Source organism: Marmota flaviventris, chromosome 11 (assembly GCF_047511675.1).
Source record: "Marmota flaviventris isolate mMarFla1 chromosome 11, mMarFla1.hap1, whole genome shotgun sequence".
Taxonomy (NCBI): Eukaryota; Metazoa; Chordata; class Mammalia; order Rodentia; family Sciuridae; genus Marmota; species Marmota flaviventris.
In genome coordinates, this window is record NC_092508.1 from 32,357,284 (window position 1) to 32,373,104 (window position 15,821).

The 15,821-nt window shown below is 33.5% G+C and overlaps 1 protein-coding gene across 5 annotated transcripts in view; it reads right to left on the minus strand.

Moving 5' to 3' along the window:
• Nucleotides 1–15,821, minus strand: part of Carf (calcium responsive transcription factor) — a 63,529-nt gene that overhangs the window by 27,670 nt on the left and 20,038 nt on the right. For 3 of the 5 annotated variants that reach the window (XM_071618891.1, XM_071618890.1, XM_071618888.1), the window contains exons 6-9: nt 13,670–13,832; nt 12,514–12,643; nt 11,375–11,459; nt 8,844–9,033 (exon numbers count right to left, since the gene is read on the minus strand). In XM_071618891.1, the coding sequence (XP_071474992.1) occupies nt 8,844–9,033; nt 11,375–11,459; nt 12,514–12,643; nt 13,670–13,832 (568 nt within the window). Of the gene's footprint in view, nt 1–8,843; nt 9,034–11,374; nt 11,460–12,513; nt 12,644–13,421; nt 13,489–13,669; nt 13,833–15,821 lie in introns of those variants that run through there. The other 2 variants (XM_071618892.1, XM_071618889.1) reach the window with 2 other exon arrangements.

The window sequence follows — 15,821 nt, forward strand, 5'->3', positions numbered from 1 at the left end:
TCTTCTCAGCAGCACATGGATCCTTCTCAAAGATAGACCATATATTATGCCATAGGGCAACTCTTAGTAAATATAAAGGTGTGGAGATAATACCATGCATCTTATCTGATCATAACAGAATGAAACTGGAAATCAATGTTAAAAGAAGGAAGGAAAAATCCTGCATCACCTGGAAAATGAACAATATGTTACTAAATGATCAATGGGTTACAGAAGACATAAAGGAGGAAATCAAAAAATTCTTAGAGATAAATGAAAATACAGACACAACATATTGGAATCTATGGGACACAATGAAAGCAGTTTTAAGAGGGAAATTCATTGCCTGGAGTTTATTCCTCAAAAAAAGAAAAAACCAACAAATAAATGAACTCACACTTCATCTCAAAACCCTAGAAAAGGAAGAGCAAAACAACAGCAAAGGTAGTAGAAGGCAAGAAATAATTAAAATCAGAGCGGAAATCAACGAAATCGAAACAAACAAACAAAAAAAAACCATTGAAAAAATTGATAAAACTAAAAGTTGGTTCTTCGAAAAAATAAATAAGATCGACAGACCCTTAGCCATGCTAACGAAGAGAAGAAGAGAGAGAACTCAAATTACTAACATACGGGATGAAAAAGGCAATATCAAAACGGACACTACAGAAATACAGAAGATAATTAGGAATTATTTTGAAACCCTAGATTCCAATAAAATAGAAGATAGTGAAGATATCGATAAATTTCTTAAGTCATATGATTTGCCCAGATTGAGTCAGGAAGATACACACAATTTAAACAGACCAATAACAAAGGAGGAAATAGAAGAAGACATCAAAAGACTACCAACCAAGAAAAGCCCTGGACCGGATGGATATACAGAAGAGTTTTACAAAACCTTCAAAGAAGAATTAATACCAATACTTTTCAAGTTATTTCAAGAAATAGAAAAAGAAGGAGCTCTTCTAAATTCATTCTATGAGGCCAACATCACCCTGATGCCGAAACCAGACAAAGACACTTCAAAGAAAGAAAACTACAGACCAATATCTCTAATGAACTTAGATGCAAAATCCTCAATAAAATCCTGGCGAATCAAATACAAAAGCATATCAAAAAAATTGTGCACCATGATCAAGTAGGATTCATCCCTGGGATGCAAGGCTGGTTCAAAATACGGAAATCAATAAATGTTATTCATCACATCAATAGACTTAAAGATAAGAATCACATGATAATCTCGTTAGATGCAGAAAAAGCATTCGACAAAGTACAGCATCCCTTTATGTTCAAAACACTAGAAAAACTAGGGATAACAGAAACTTACCTCAACATTGTAAAAGCTATATATGCTAAGCCTCAGGCTAGCATCATTCTAAATGGAGAAAAACTGAAGGCATTCCCTCTAAAAACTGGAACAAGACAGGGATGCCCTCTTTCACCACTTCTAATCAATTTAGTTCTCGAAATACTAGCCAGAGCAATTAGACAGACAAAAGAAATTAAAGGCATAAAAATAGGAAATGAAGAACTTAAATTATCACTATCTGTGGATGATATGATACTATACCTAACAGACCCAAAAGGGTCTACAAAGAAACTACTAGAGCTAATAAATGAATTCAGCAAAGTGGCAGGATATAAAATCAACACGCATAAATCAAAGGCATTCCTGTATATCAGTGACAAATCTTCTGAAATGGAAATGAGGACAACCACCCCATTCACAATATCCTCAAAAAAAAATAAATAAAATACTTGGGAATCAACCTAACAAAAGAGGTGAAAGATTTATACAATGAAAACTATAGAACCCTAAAGAGAGAAATAGAAGAAGACCTTAGAAGATGGAAAGATATACCCTGTTCATGGATAGGAAGAACTAACATCATCAAAATGGCGATATTACCCAAAGTTCTCTATAGGTTTAATGCAATGCCAATCAAAATCCCAACGGCATTTCTTGTAGAAATAGATAAAGCAATCATGAAATTCATATGGAAAAACAAAAGACCCAGAATAGCAAAAGCAATTCTAAGCAGGAAGTGTGAATCAGGTGGTATAGCAATACCAGATTTCAAACTATATTACAGAGCAATAGTAACAAAAACAGCATGGTACTGGTACCAAAACAGGTGAGTGGACCAATGGTATAGAATAGAGGACACAGAGACCAATACACAAAACTACAACTTTCTTATATTTGATAAAGGGGCTAAAAGCATGCAATGGAGGAGGATAGCATCTTCAACAAATGGTGCTGGGAAAACTGGAAATCCATATGCAACAAAATGAAACTGAATCCCTTTCTCTCGCCATGCACAAAAGTTAACTCAAAATGGATCAAGAGCTTGATATCAAATCAGAGACTCTGCGTCTGATAGAAGAAAAAGTTGGCTCCGATCTACATATTGTGGGGTCGGGCTCCAAATTCCTTAATAAGACGCCCATAGCACCAGAGTTAATAACTAGAATCAACAAATGGGACTTACTCAAACTAAAAAGTTTTTTCTCAGCAAGAGAAACAATAAGAGAGGTAAATAGGGAGCCTACATCCTGGGAACAAATTTTTACTCCTCACACTTCAGATAGAGCCCTAATATCCAGAGTATACAAAGAACTCAAAAAATTAAACAATAAGATAACAAATAACCCAATCAACAAATGGGCCAAAGACCTGAACAGACACTTCTCAGAGGAGGACATACAATCAATCAACAAGTACATGAAAAAATGCTCACCATCTCTAGCAGTCAGAGAAATGCAAATCAAAACCACCCTAAGATACCATCTCACTCCAGTAAGATTAGCAGCCATTATGAAGTCAAACAACAACGAGTGCTGGCGAGGATGTGGGGAAAGGGGTACTCTTGTACATTGCTGGTGGGACTGAAAATTGGTGCGGCCAATTTGGAAAGCAGTATGGAGATTCCTGGGAAAGCTGGGAATGGAACCACCATTTGACCCAGCTATTGCCCTTCTCGGACTATTCCCTGAAGACCTTAAAAGAGCGTACTACAGGGATACTGCCACATCGATGTTCATAGCAGCACAATTCACAATAGCTAGACTGTGGAACCAACCCAGATGCCCTTCAATAGATGAATGGATTAAAAAAAAATGTGGCATTTATACACAATGGAGTATTACTCTGCACTAAAAAATGACAAAATCATGGAATTTGCAGGGAAATGGATGGCATTAGAGCAGATTATGCTAAGTGAAGCTAGTCAATCCCTAAAAAACAGATGCCAAGTGTCTTCTCTGATATAATGAGAGCAACTAAGAACAGAGCAGGGAGGAAGAGCAAGAGAAAAAGATTAACATTAAACAGAGACATGAGGTGGGAGGGAAAGGGAGAGAAAAGGGAAATTGCATGGAAATGGAAGGAGACCCTCATTGTTATACAAAATTACATATAAGAGGTTGTGAGGGGAAAGGGAAAAAAAAACAAGGGAGAGAATTAAATTACAGCAGATGGGATAGAGAGAGAAGATGGGAGGGGAGGGGAGGGGGATAGTAGAGGATAGGAAAGGTAGCAGAATACAACAGTTACTAATATGGCATTATGTAAAAATGTGGATGTGTAACCGATGTGATTCTGCAATCTGTATATGGGGTAAAAATGGGAGTTCATAACCCACTTGAATCTAAAGTATGAAATATGATATGTCAAGAGCTTTGTAATGTTTTGAACAACCAATAAAAAAAAAATAATAATACTGTTAACTTTCTCCTTTTACTTAAGGTAAAAGGAGAAAGCTAACAGTATGAGAAACATCCTACTTTAAATTTTTTTTTTAAGTTGTCAATGGATCTTTATTTTATTTATTTATATGCAGTGCTGAGAATTGAACCCAGTGCCTCACACATGCTAGGCAAGTGCTCTACCACTGAGCCACTACTCCAGCCCCAAGAGAAATACTACTTTATAATACATTTAACAAAGAATTTCAATTGAAAATATAAAGAACCAGAAATCCTTTCAAAAACTAAAGAAATTAAAGGAATAGTCAAACAGAAAACTGAGCAAAGTCTATGAATAGGCAGGGAGAAAGGGAGGAAGGAAGGAAGGAAGGAAAGAAAGAAAGAATAAATGTACAAATAAAAAATATTCAACTTAATTAATAAACAAGGAAATGCACATCAAAATAATTGTAAAATACTATCTCACATTCCTCAGATTTGGAAAAATAAAAATGTTTAACAATACTCCAAAATAATTCACTGATCAGTCTGAACACCACAAAATAGGTACATAGATAGTTATATGAAGTACATAGCACACCTAACCCTAACCCTAACCCTCACTATAACCATACTCCAAAATAATTCACTGATCAGTCTGAACACCACAAATAGGTACATAGGTAGCTATATGAAGTACATAGCACACCTAACCCTAATCCTAACCCTAACCATACTCCAAAATAATTCACTGATCAGTTTGAACACCACAAATAGGTACATAGGTAGCTATATGAAGTACTTAGCACACCCAACCCTAATCCTAACCCTAACCCTAACCCTAACCCTGCCACTTGCATGAGTCCCCTTCACTGCCTGAAACTTGTGGCCTGGCAGTTAACATGGGATTTGCTCCAACCCAGCCATGAGTGCTCCCCTCTCTTCTCTCTTCATATAGGTAGCTATATGAAGTACATAGCACACTTATAAAGAAATTAAAGGAATAGCCAAACAGAAAACTTGGCAAAGTCTATGAATAGGCAGGAAGAAAGGGAGGAAGGAAGGAAGGAAAGAAAGAATAACTGTACAAATAAAAAATGTTCAACTTAATTAATAAGCAAGGAAATGCTCATCAAAATAATTGTAAAATACTATCTCACATTCCTCAGATTAGCAAAAATAAAAATGTTTAACAATACTCCAAAATAATTCACTGATCAGTCTGAACACCACAAATAGGTACATAGGTAGCTATCTGAAGTACATAGCACACCTATGAGGTATTCTTGCAAAACCAAACCTGCATTTAATCAAGGTTCTAAATCTTACAGTTAATAGAAACATGGGAGATAAAAGAATGTGTTAAACTACACCACAGAAACAGAATCAGCAAAATCCAGAATACAGCAAACTCTACAGGACAAACTGCCTGAGGGGAAAAGAGAGAAATCTTTAGATGAAAAGAAATTTATAGCATACTATGTGCTTTAGTAATTATACATGATGTAATCTCTGGAATTTGCTGTAAAACCATCTGGGGGAATAAAGAAGTGAGTAGAGGTATAGATGAAATGAGGCTGACCATATGCTGATAGTTGAAGCTGAAGCTACATAATAGATAAGATACTCATACTTTTGGGGATTTCTTCTTCCTTTTCTTCCCCCCCAGTACTGGATATTGAACCAAAGGCCTGGTACATGCTAGGCAAATATTTTGTAATTGAACTATGTCCTAGATTTAACCCCCTCCCTTCTATTTTTGAGACAGGGTCTTCCTAAGTTGCCTAGGCTGGTCTCAAACATGATATTCCTGCCTCAGTCTTCCACATAGCTGGGATTACAGATATGAACGACCACTGCATAGACTCTTGGGGCTTCTTTTTTGATTGATTTTTTTAAATATATATTAGCAGAATGCATTACAATTCATATTACACATATAGAGCACAATTTTTCATATCTCTGGTTGTATATAAAGTATATTCACACCAATTTGTGTCTTCATATATGTACTTTGGATAATGATGTCTATCTCATTCTGTCATCATTTCTAACCCCCTGCCCTCTCCCTACCCCTCCCAACTCTCTGCCCTATCTAGAATTGAGTCTTGGGGTTTCTTATGTCATCTTATGTATATTAATGTGTGTGTACATTAATACACACACAAAAAGTTCCGTAATATAAATATTTTTTAAAGTCTGGCAAAGTCATGGACTAAATGTGGGAAAGAAAAATTTTCATACATTGGTGACACGAATGAAAATTAGTTATAAGCAAATCTAAAAAGCTCAGAAAACAGTATTTTTTGGAATTCAATTGACTGTAAAACCTGATCTAAACTATGTAAAGCTATTTATAGTTCTTATTCCACTTATAGTGACTACCCTTAAGGAATTATTATTTGATTATGTGATGGTTTCTTTTTTTATAATTATTATTTTAGTATTTTTAGGTGGACACAATATCTTTATTTTATATTTATGTGGTGCTGAGGATCGAACCCAGTGTCTCATGCATGCTAGGAGAGCACACTACCACTTGAGCCACATCCCCAGCCCCCTCTTTTTTTTTAAATATTTATATATATATATATATATATATATATTTTTAGTTGTAGTTAGACACAATACCTTTATTTCACTTATTTATTTTTATATGGTGCTGGGGATTGAACCCAGGGTCTCGTGTATGCAAGGCAAGCACTCTACCGCTGAGCCACAACCCCAGCCCCATATTTGATGTTTTCTATAGGACATTTACAAGGAGTGTTCTATAACATTAGCTTGTTACATTCCCAAAATGCAGAATTTTAAAATTAATCTGGCCCCAGAAGTTTCAGAGCACAGTAATTATTTCAGAAAGCAATTAGAGATAATCTTGCAAAGATGAAAAGGGCATACTTCAGAATCAGCAATTCTACTTTCAGGTATACACTCCCCAAACTATACTTTTCATTAGAGGACATATATTGTGTAAGTTTAACTACTGTTAAATATTTTTAAAGTTAAATATTTTTAAAAAATATTTTTTAGTTATAGATGGATTTAATATCTTTATTTTGTTTATTTATTTTTATGTGGTGCTGAGGATTGAACCCAGTGCCTCACATGTGCGAGGCGGGCGCTCTGCCACTGAGCCCCAGCCCCAGCCCCTGCATTCTTTATAATAGCAAAAAGTTGAAAACAAACTAAATGATAGCTAATGGAAAAATAGTCATACACTAGAATATTATAAGTTTTAATTAAATTGTATTAACTAGGATCTATAAGCATAAATATGGATAGATCTCAAAATACAAAGGTGAGTGAAAATTTTGCAAAATAATATCTATAGTTTACCTTTTTATATATTTTTAAATAAAATACATTATTGTAATTATAAATATATAAACACTTAAATTGAAAAGACACAAACCAAGGTTGTCCATCTACAACTATTTAAAAAAAAAAGAGACAAACCAACTTCATGTAATGGCTTTCTATAGAGTTAAGGAGATTAAAATAAGGGAAGGAAAAAGGAGAACTTCATGATTTCAAGTTTGTTATTTTTTTTTTTCTATTATGCAATACTAAGGATGAAACCCAAGACTTCATGCATGCTGACCTATGCACTGAGCTACTTCAGGTTCATTTTTATTTTAGTTGGACACAATACCTTTATTTTATTTATTTACTATGTGATGCTGAGGATCAAACCCAGTGCCTCACATGTGATAGGGAAGTGCTCTACCACTAGTCTTTCACTAGTCTGTCACTAGTCAACCAGTGGGTCTGATCTGAATTCAACCAGTATATAAGATGGATATTCTTCAGGTAGAGTATTAAATAAATGGACTCAGCCCCCAGGTCCATTTATGTATTTATTTATTTTTTGTTGTTGTCAATGGAGTTCTATTGAACCCAGTGCCTTACGCAAGCTAGGCAGGTGCTCTACCACTGACCCACCATCCCAGAACCCCCAAGTTTCATTTTTATGCTTCATTTCTTTTTGGAATACTGATGAAACCCAGGCAGTAGTAGCTATCTTATCTTCACTTAAATATTTTTTTGTTTAAGTGCTGGGGATAGAACCAGGGCCTCATGAATACTAGACAAGTGCTGGATCACTGAGCTATACCCCCAGACTTAAATATTTCCTATTAATCTCAGAGGTCCAGGATGAGACTGCAACTCTTATAGTTATATTAGTGTTCCCATAATCTTGAATTAAATCACTTATTTTTATGTTCTTTGGAGTGTGACTAGTCCTACAGTAGTTATCTAGAGACTGCTTGAAACTCTACTACCTTAGTAAACTACACAGTATCTAAGAATACTGTAACACACCAAATGCTTGAGAACTTTAACATCAGAATTCTATATATTAAATTCAGACAATATACAAATCCTATATAGTAACTCCAGGGTTATAAGCTATATAAAATGAATACAGATTTGTACTAAAAGACAAATTAAGAAAGAAGAAAGCCAGGCACAGTGGCGCTTGCCTGTAATCCCAGTTCAGGGGGCTGAGGCAGGAGAATTTTGAGTTCAAGCCAGCCTCAGCAACTCAGTGAGGCCCTAAGCAACTTAGTGAGACCCTATCTCTAAATAAAACATACAAAGAGCTGGGGATGTGGTTCAGTAAGCACCCCTGGGTTCAATCTCCAGAACCAAAAAAAAGAAAGAAAAAAAGGAGAGACTATATGGATTGTAGGAGGGAACCACAATAGATATGCATATTTAAAATAATTGAATATCTTTTTATATTTTATTAAAAAGGTCTACTCAATATCAATATTTTTATTTTCTATTTAAAAGCATAATATATAAAGGAAGCAGCATCTCTTCACTTGTTATGACATAAAGTAATTGGTTATATATTTTAAAAAATTTTTTGTAGTTATATATGGATAGAATGCTTTATTTTATTTGTTTATTTTTATGTGGTGCGAAGGATCATACCCAGTGCCTCACACATGTGAGGCAAATGTTCTTCCACTAAGCTACAGCCCCAGCCCAAGTAGTTGGTTATATTTAATATAAATTTTCTTTTTAGTTTAATGTACATTTTCATCAATTAACATTCAGTTGTTACCTACCAAAATGAAATTGTAACACCAGAGAAAAATCACATTATCATAGTGGACTATAGCTGCTAATGAATCTTTTAAAATAATTATTTTAAAAAGTACCTGCATTGACAAATGGAATTCCATCATATGGAACATATTGGGATTTCCACATCAAGCGTGTAGCAGGCTTGGCTGGGCTTGGAGACTGGCGGGTCCCCCAAACACTCTGTGTTTGCTGCTTGTGAAATGTTAGGATACTTTCTAATTCAGTTTCACTTACACAGTAGCCACGGTATGAATCTCCAATTTTCTGCATGTGGTAGAAAGAAATTAAATAACAAAATTATTAGCAAATATGGTAAATTATAGAGATGGTTGTCCAAGACCAAAGACTTATCAGCTTTCATAGGAGAATGTCTTTTGTTCACTCAGGTCACTAATCTGTCACTAGTCGACTAGTGGGTCTGCTCTGAATTCAACCAGTATAGGAGATGGATATTCTTCAGGTAGAGTATTAAGGAATATAATGCCAAATCCACTGCCACAGCATCTTTAAAAAGTCTTGTTTTAGGGAAATAACATTGACAGAAAACAGCTTGAAGAATATGTAATGTGCCCATTCTTCCATATATTTAAAATTCTACTGGATGAAATCCAGATAAGCATAAAACTAGCCACAAAGTACTAGTCCTTGGGGAGCTTAAATTTTTTTTTTTTTTTTTTTTTTAGTTGTACAAGGACACTATACCTTTTTAAATTTATTTTTTGTGGTGCTGAAGATTGAACCCAGTGCCTCACACGTGTGAGGCAAGCACTCCACCCCTGGCTACAACTCCAGCCTGTGGGGCTTCATTTAACTAAGATTATTTTTGAAATGATCCTGTTAATCTATTTGAGACCCTATGAAAATTGTATCTCCTATAAAAATGCTGCAAAATAATTTTCTCATTACATAAGAATTTTTTTTTGTGGTGCTGAGGATCAAAATCCAGGTCCTCAAGCATGCTATGCAAGGGCTCCACCACTAAGCTACATCCTCAGACAGCTTCAATATTCTTTTTATGAAGATCCTTCTCTGAGATAAATTCCTGTTTGACCTTATTGGGTAATGAGAAAAGACAATGAAAGCAATATTTTAAAATAAGTCATTTTAGGGCTGGGGTTGTGGCTCAGTGGTAGAGTCCTCACTTAGCAAGTGCGAGGCCCTGGGTTCGATTCTCAGCACACATTCAAAAAACCAAATAAATAAAATAAAGGTATTGTGTCTATCCACAACTAAAAAAATAAAAAATAATGTTATTTTAGAAAAATACAAATTAAGATCTAGAAATGGAAGAGTCAAGGAGACTAGGGGGAGTCTCTAACTGTGACTAAGTACAAAATAGCAATGTCTATGGAAGAATGTGGGGTGGAAAGAATCTTTAAAGGAAAAACTTTTTTTTTAAAATATTTTTTTAGTTATAGGTGGACACAATATCTTTATTTTTTAATTTTTATGTGGTGCTGAAGATCAAACCCAGTGCCTCAAGAATGTGAGGTGAACACTCTCCCTCTGAGCTAGAATCCCAGCCCCAAAGGAAAAACTTTTAAAATAACCAAGTAGGTACCTATTAATCTATTTGAGACCCTATGGGAAAGGAAGAAAATTAGTCTAAAACTTCGTACCTGAGTGTCTAAGAAATGGTATTTATCATTAAACAGAGAATTTAGGAGCTAGTAATGGTATGGTAGATGATTTCAGTTTGGGATACAGTGAATTTGAGGTAAAATTCAAATATAGGTTCAATTAAGAAGCCAGAGATTTGAAACAAGAGCAAGAATTAAGGAACTGGTGACAGGTTTAGGAATCATTTTATAAATGTTAGACTTAAAAGTCAACAAAACAGATAAGTCCTCCAAGAAATAAAATGTTAAAAAAAAAAAAAAAAAAGAAGGCCAAAGTGAGTCTTGAAGAATTTCTAACATGAAGTAAGTACAAGCAAAGAAAGTGAAGGAACAGTCCAAAAATTTAAAATAGAGGAAAATGATAGTGAAATTTCATTGAAGACAGGTGAAGAGAGTTGCAAGAGAAGGAACAATAGTGAAGTGTGAAGGGATTTATATAACCTTTGCTTTACAAAGCTTAAAATTTCAAGCACAGTGGTGCACACCTGTAATCTCAGCAGCTCGGGAAGCTGAGGCAGGAGGATCACAACTTGAAAGCTAGCCTCAGCAAAAGTGAGGCACTAAGCAACTCAGTGAGACCCTGTCTCTAAATAAAATACAAAATAGGGCTGGGGATGTAGTTTAGTGGTTGAGTGCCCCTGAGTTCAATCCCCAGTACTTGACCCCCTGCAAAAAAAGCTTAAAATTTCTAAAGGATAATAGATGATATCTTATTTAATATAAACATAGACAAGGGATAACAGATACAGCTTTATTAGCTATATCTGAAAGTGAGCATTTTGGGATGAAATGTGATAAATAACCAGTTAAATAACTCTGGGTAAGGATTATTATTATTTCTTTTTGTAGGTGGACAGAATACCTTTATTTTACTTATTCATTTTTATTTGGTGCTGAGAATCAAATTCAATGCCTCACACATGGGAGGCAAGCGCTCTACCATTAAGCCACATCCCCAGACCTGGTAAGGATTATTTTTAACTCACCTCACAGCTTCTAAGTCGGCAGGCCCATATAGGTGTGTTAGAAGAAAGTGGTTGAAGAGGAGCCAGCAAAGGTTCTTCAAGCATTCTGGGAAGGAATATATATATATATATATATATATATATATAAACATATAGTTCTAAACATATCTACACACAAAACACATTCAATTGCTTCATCTATTTAGCCAGTGTTAAAAATAACATATTAAGATCATCAATAAAAAATTATAACAATAACTACAGACTTATTAGATGACTTATTAATTATTATTTTCCTTAATAATTGCTATTTTCTTTTAGCCGAAAGGCCAAAGTTTGTTCTTCCACGTACCTGTAGTCTCCTCAAATTTAATTATTTCATATCTCTTCCAAATCTTATTTTGTACTCTTATTATATAATTATTTTCTATTTATAAAAAAAGGAGCTAATAAAATATCTTCAGGTGACATGTTAAGAGTAATATTATATAAGATCTAAGATTAGGTGTCATAAATATTGTCTTACTTCAAAAACACTTTCATAGAACAATTAATGTAGAGATACATAAAAATATACCTTAAATATTTTTCTAAATTATGAGCAGTGTTATTTTAAGGCAAAAATAAAAACTAAAAGAAACGTTAGTAAAAAGATTTGCAAACTTTGACAAAGAGGAAATGCATGATAAAAATGTGATGAGGGCTGGGGCTATAGCTCAGTGGCAGAGTACTTGCCTAGTATGTGTGAGGCACTGGGTTCAATCCTTGGCATCCCATAAAAATAAATAAAATAAAGGCAATTCTGACCATCTATAACTATAAATTTTTTTTAAAAAAGTGTAATGAAACCATTAAAGATGTTTAGATTCTACAATGGATATCTTCAATCTTAAAAACTCTATTAGACACTTTCATGTTACTTAGAAAGATAACAGGCAAGTATTACTGAGGAAGAGTAGCATTTTTGACATTTATGGCATCTAGAGCAGCCTTGTTCTTTGCAAGAAGCCATTAGAATAGTTAGAAACATTTACAGAGAGTCTCTTTTTTTCTGAATTTCTGATCTTTTCTATTGTCAGCCAGTTTTAAATGTGATAATTTTTTAAAAAGGATTTCCATGGTTATATCAAAAGATGAGCTCCTCTTTCCCACTGATTCACCTGGTTGCTGATTTTTTGGGCAAACCGAGAGATGCTTGTGGATGAAGAATGTAACTACTGGTATTGTCTGCTGGAGCATCCACTCTTACAGCTGGTAAGTTTCTATCACTGGGTTTCTCTTCAGAGACATCTTAACAAAAAGAACAAGAAAAATGTGACATCAGTATCTTGAATAATATCATAAGACTGTACCTACGGTAGAACTTAAATGTTTATAATAGGAAAAAGAAAGAAGTGCTCTGAAGCTAAAGATAACAAAACTTAAGATGCTTTATTGAGAATGAGTCTGATACTCCTATTTATATTTAACTTGTAAAATTGACTATTGAAATTTTATAATTGAATTTTTGGAACTTATATTGTACATCTAGGATATAAAAGTGGTAAAAAATTGTTATATTAAAGAGTTTTACAATATAATAAGAACATGTAAAACTTTCTTGTATACTGTGTTTATAATGGTTTTTGCAAACTATGTTTTTTCCTTAACTTTTAATGACTGCTAACAAAGACAAAGAATCATAAAAAGAAGGTAAATATATCTACCTTACATCATTAACTAGGAAGGAGCAACAAAACAATGTAGCTATAATATTAGAAAAGAGATTAAAATAGATAGAAAAGGGAGGGAAACAAAAGGAAGAGAACTAATAGGGATATTATCAAACATGTAAAGAAAGAATATGTGAAAATAAATGGGGAGCATGATTCTCCTTTCTGAATTTGAAGGAATAAAGGAAAGAGGATAAAAAAAAATTATAGTTAAGAAAGTAATGAATCACATAACTAACAAAATATTGATAAAAATGCAAATGTAAAAACTTCCTGTAACTAAACACTGTATTCTTGTTATTGTTGTTGTTATTATTGTTGTTATTATAATTAAGAAAAATTTATTTTATGCTCACTGGTCATTTGGGAGGAAGCAGGAGTCAACCAGCTTCATAGAATTCCAATATGAAATAGACAGCTAACCTAGACAGGAGTTGAAAAATGCACTTGAAATTTATTTGAGCTAAGAAATTTTTTCTAATTATTCAGTTCATAATCTTACCTAAAGAGATCAATGTTAACACTGACTTTCATAAGATGATTTCATACTATATATTTGTGCCTTAAAACATTCTCAAATCCCTTATATCCCAATATTACTTACCCTGAGGACTATTTATATCTGCAAGCTGCCCCTGTGGTATAATCACTTGTGCCATTCCTGATTGGGTAGATGGAATTACACGGAGCACCTGTCCATTTTCTGATGGGCTAGCAACGATCATCTTGGAAGCATTAAACAAACAAACAAAAACAAATGCATATGCCTACAGTGGTTTAACAGAATGATTACTTAAGTAAATTATTAAAACACATAACTACCCCTATGATCAATATTATTTCCCCCATTTTACAGATGAAACATTGAGACAAAAAATCTTTCCCAAGTTCTCACAAGTGATAAATATTGAAGCTAGGATTCAAAACAGGCAATTTGACCCAACAGCCTATGTTTTTAACCACCCATGGTCTTAATCATTATAGTGTATGCATAAGGTCCAATTACCCAGTAATCTGAACAAGGCTCTGATTGGACTTAACACATTTAACAAATTTGTGTGGCAATTACCTGTTATATATTTTAAGTCATTTTCATTAGTTTCAAACTGTGAATTTGTTAGATGTCTAACTAAACGAGATTTATTTTTTATTTCTGCACTTGTATACCTGTCTGGGTCCATAAAGAACACTATGGAGTGCCCCATAGGAATTTATTATACTTTTTATTTTAGTTTAACAATTGAACCCACTGTCTCAAATTTAGAGGAGTATTAATTAAAAAGGCACGTGAAATTGAAGAAAAACATTTGGAGTCTACCATTTGACAATATAGCTAATATACTACTGAAAATACATTTCTGGACTACGTATAAACTTTATTACCTAATACTGGTTTCCTATTGGCAGTTTTACTGTACTACTCAGTCTTCTGACCTCTCTGGTACAGATAATTCTTAAATCATTGAAACCCATTCTCCTAGATTTACTCCTTATTATGTAGAACAGGAGAACATTCCTGATGTTTGATGGAGACTGCATCCTAAGTTTAAAAGGGTCATTTGAAAAAAATGTGAATTTAAATTAGACAAAAAATGAATTAGGAGGGAAAAACTTCAGCAAAATACTTTAAACAAAATCATAAATTTTTCCCAGAAATTATTCTTCCCCCCAGTGTTTATCAAATTTCTTGAAATAAAAATATCTTGCCATACCTCTTATTACTTCAACATGAAAAAGCAGTTGTAAACTCTGGTGATAACAACTGCTTACATTTGTTGAGTGCATACTAAGTGACAGGACTTCAGATATATTAATTACCTCCTTTAATCCTTATCACATATATGTTAACTATATATACTTTATAAATGAGGAAACTATCAAATAGAGGTTATATAATGCATGCAAAATTACACAGAACTATTTAGTAGTAAACTAAACTTTTAGAAGCAAGTTAAATTTCAAATCCAAGTAATTGGATTCCTTATAAACAATCACTACTCCATACTGCCTCTCAATATTTGAAGCAAAAACAAACAATATAAAAAATCTTGCTGAACTTAAAAGGCACGAGCAATAATATTGTTTTAAATTTTTTCCCCTTACAAGATTAAACACCTGTGAAAAAATATGAGTTCCTTCACTCTTAGAAAATAAAAGTGCTGCATTATTTTAAATCAAATTAAATACATGTAATTTTTCATAATTTACTTAATCATATGAAAATTTTTTTATTAAAACACCTATGGAACAACCACAGGTGTTAATTTTGAAACTGCTTCCCAAGCACAGTGAAAGTCACTTTCATTTACCCTCTCTTTTGCTTATTTCACCTGGTACCTAAAAAACTATTTCCAATTCATGTAATTTAACAATGGCGATTATAACATTATTTTCCTAATTAAAAAAATAACTAATTATATTTAATTTTTGCTATGAAAACAAACAAGTTTAAAGAGTCATCTGTGGCAATATCTATTTGAGGCAGACCATAAAAATAAATAAAATTAATAAAAATATTAATCTTAGCTGAGTAGTCTTATACTTAATGATCTCTTTGTGTATAATAGTTCCAACAAACTCAAAATATCAACACTACTTTACTCCAAAATCTCATCTATTTCATAATTATTCATCACAGAATCTTTACTAGTTCCATGATAGCTTCTAAATAAAAATAATCATATTGAAAAAATTCTATTGCTTTCAAAAAGTTCCACTTGATGGGAGATGTTGATAATGAGAGAGACTATGCATAT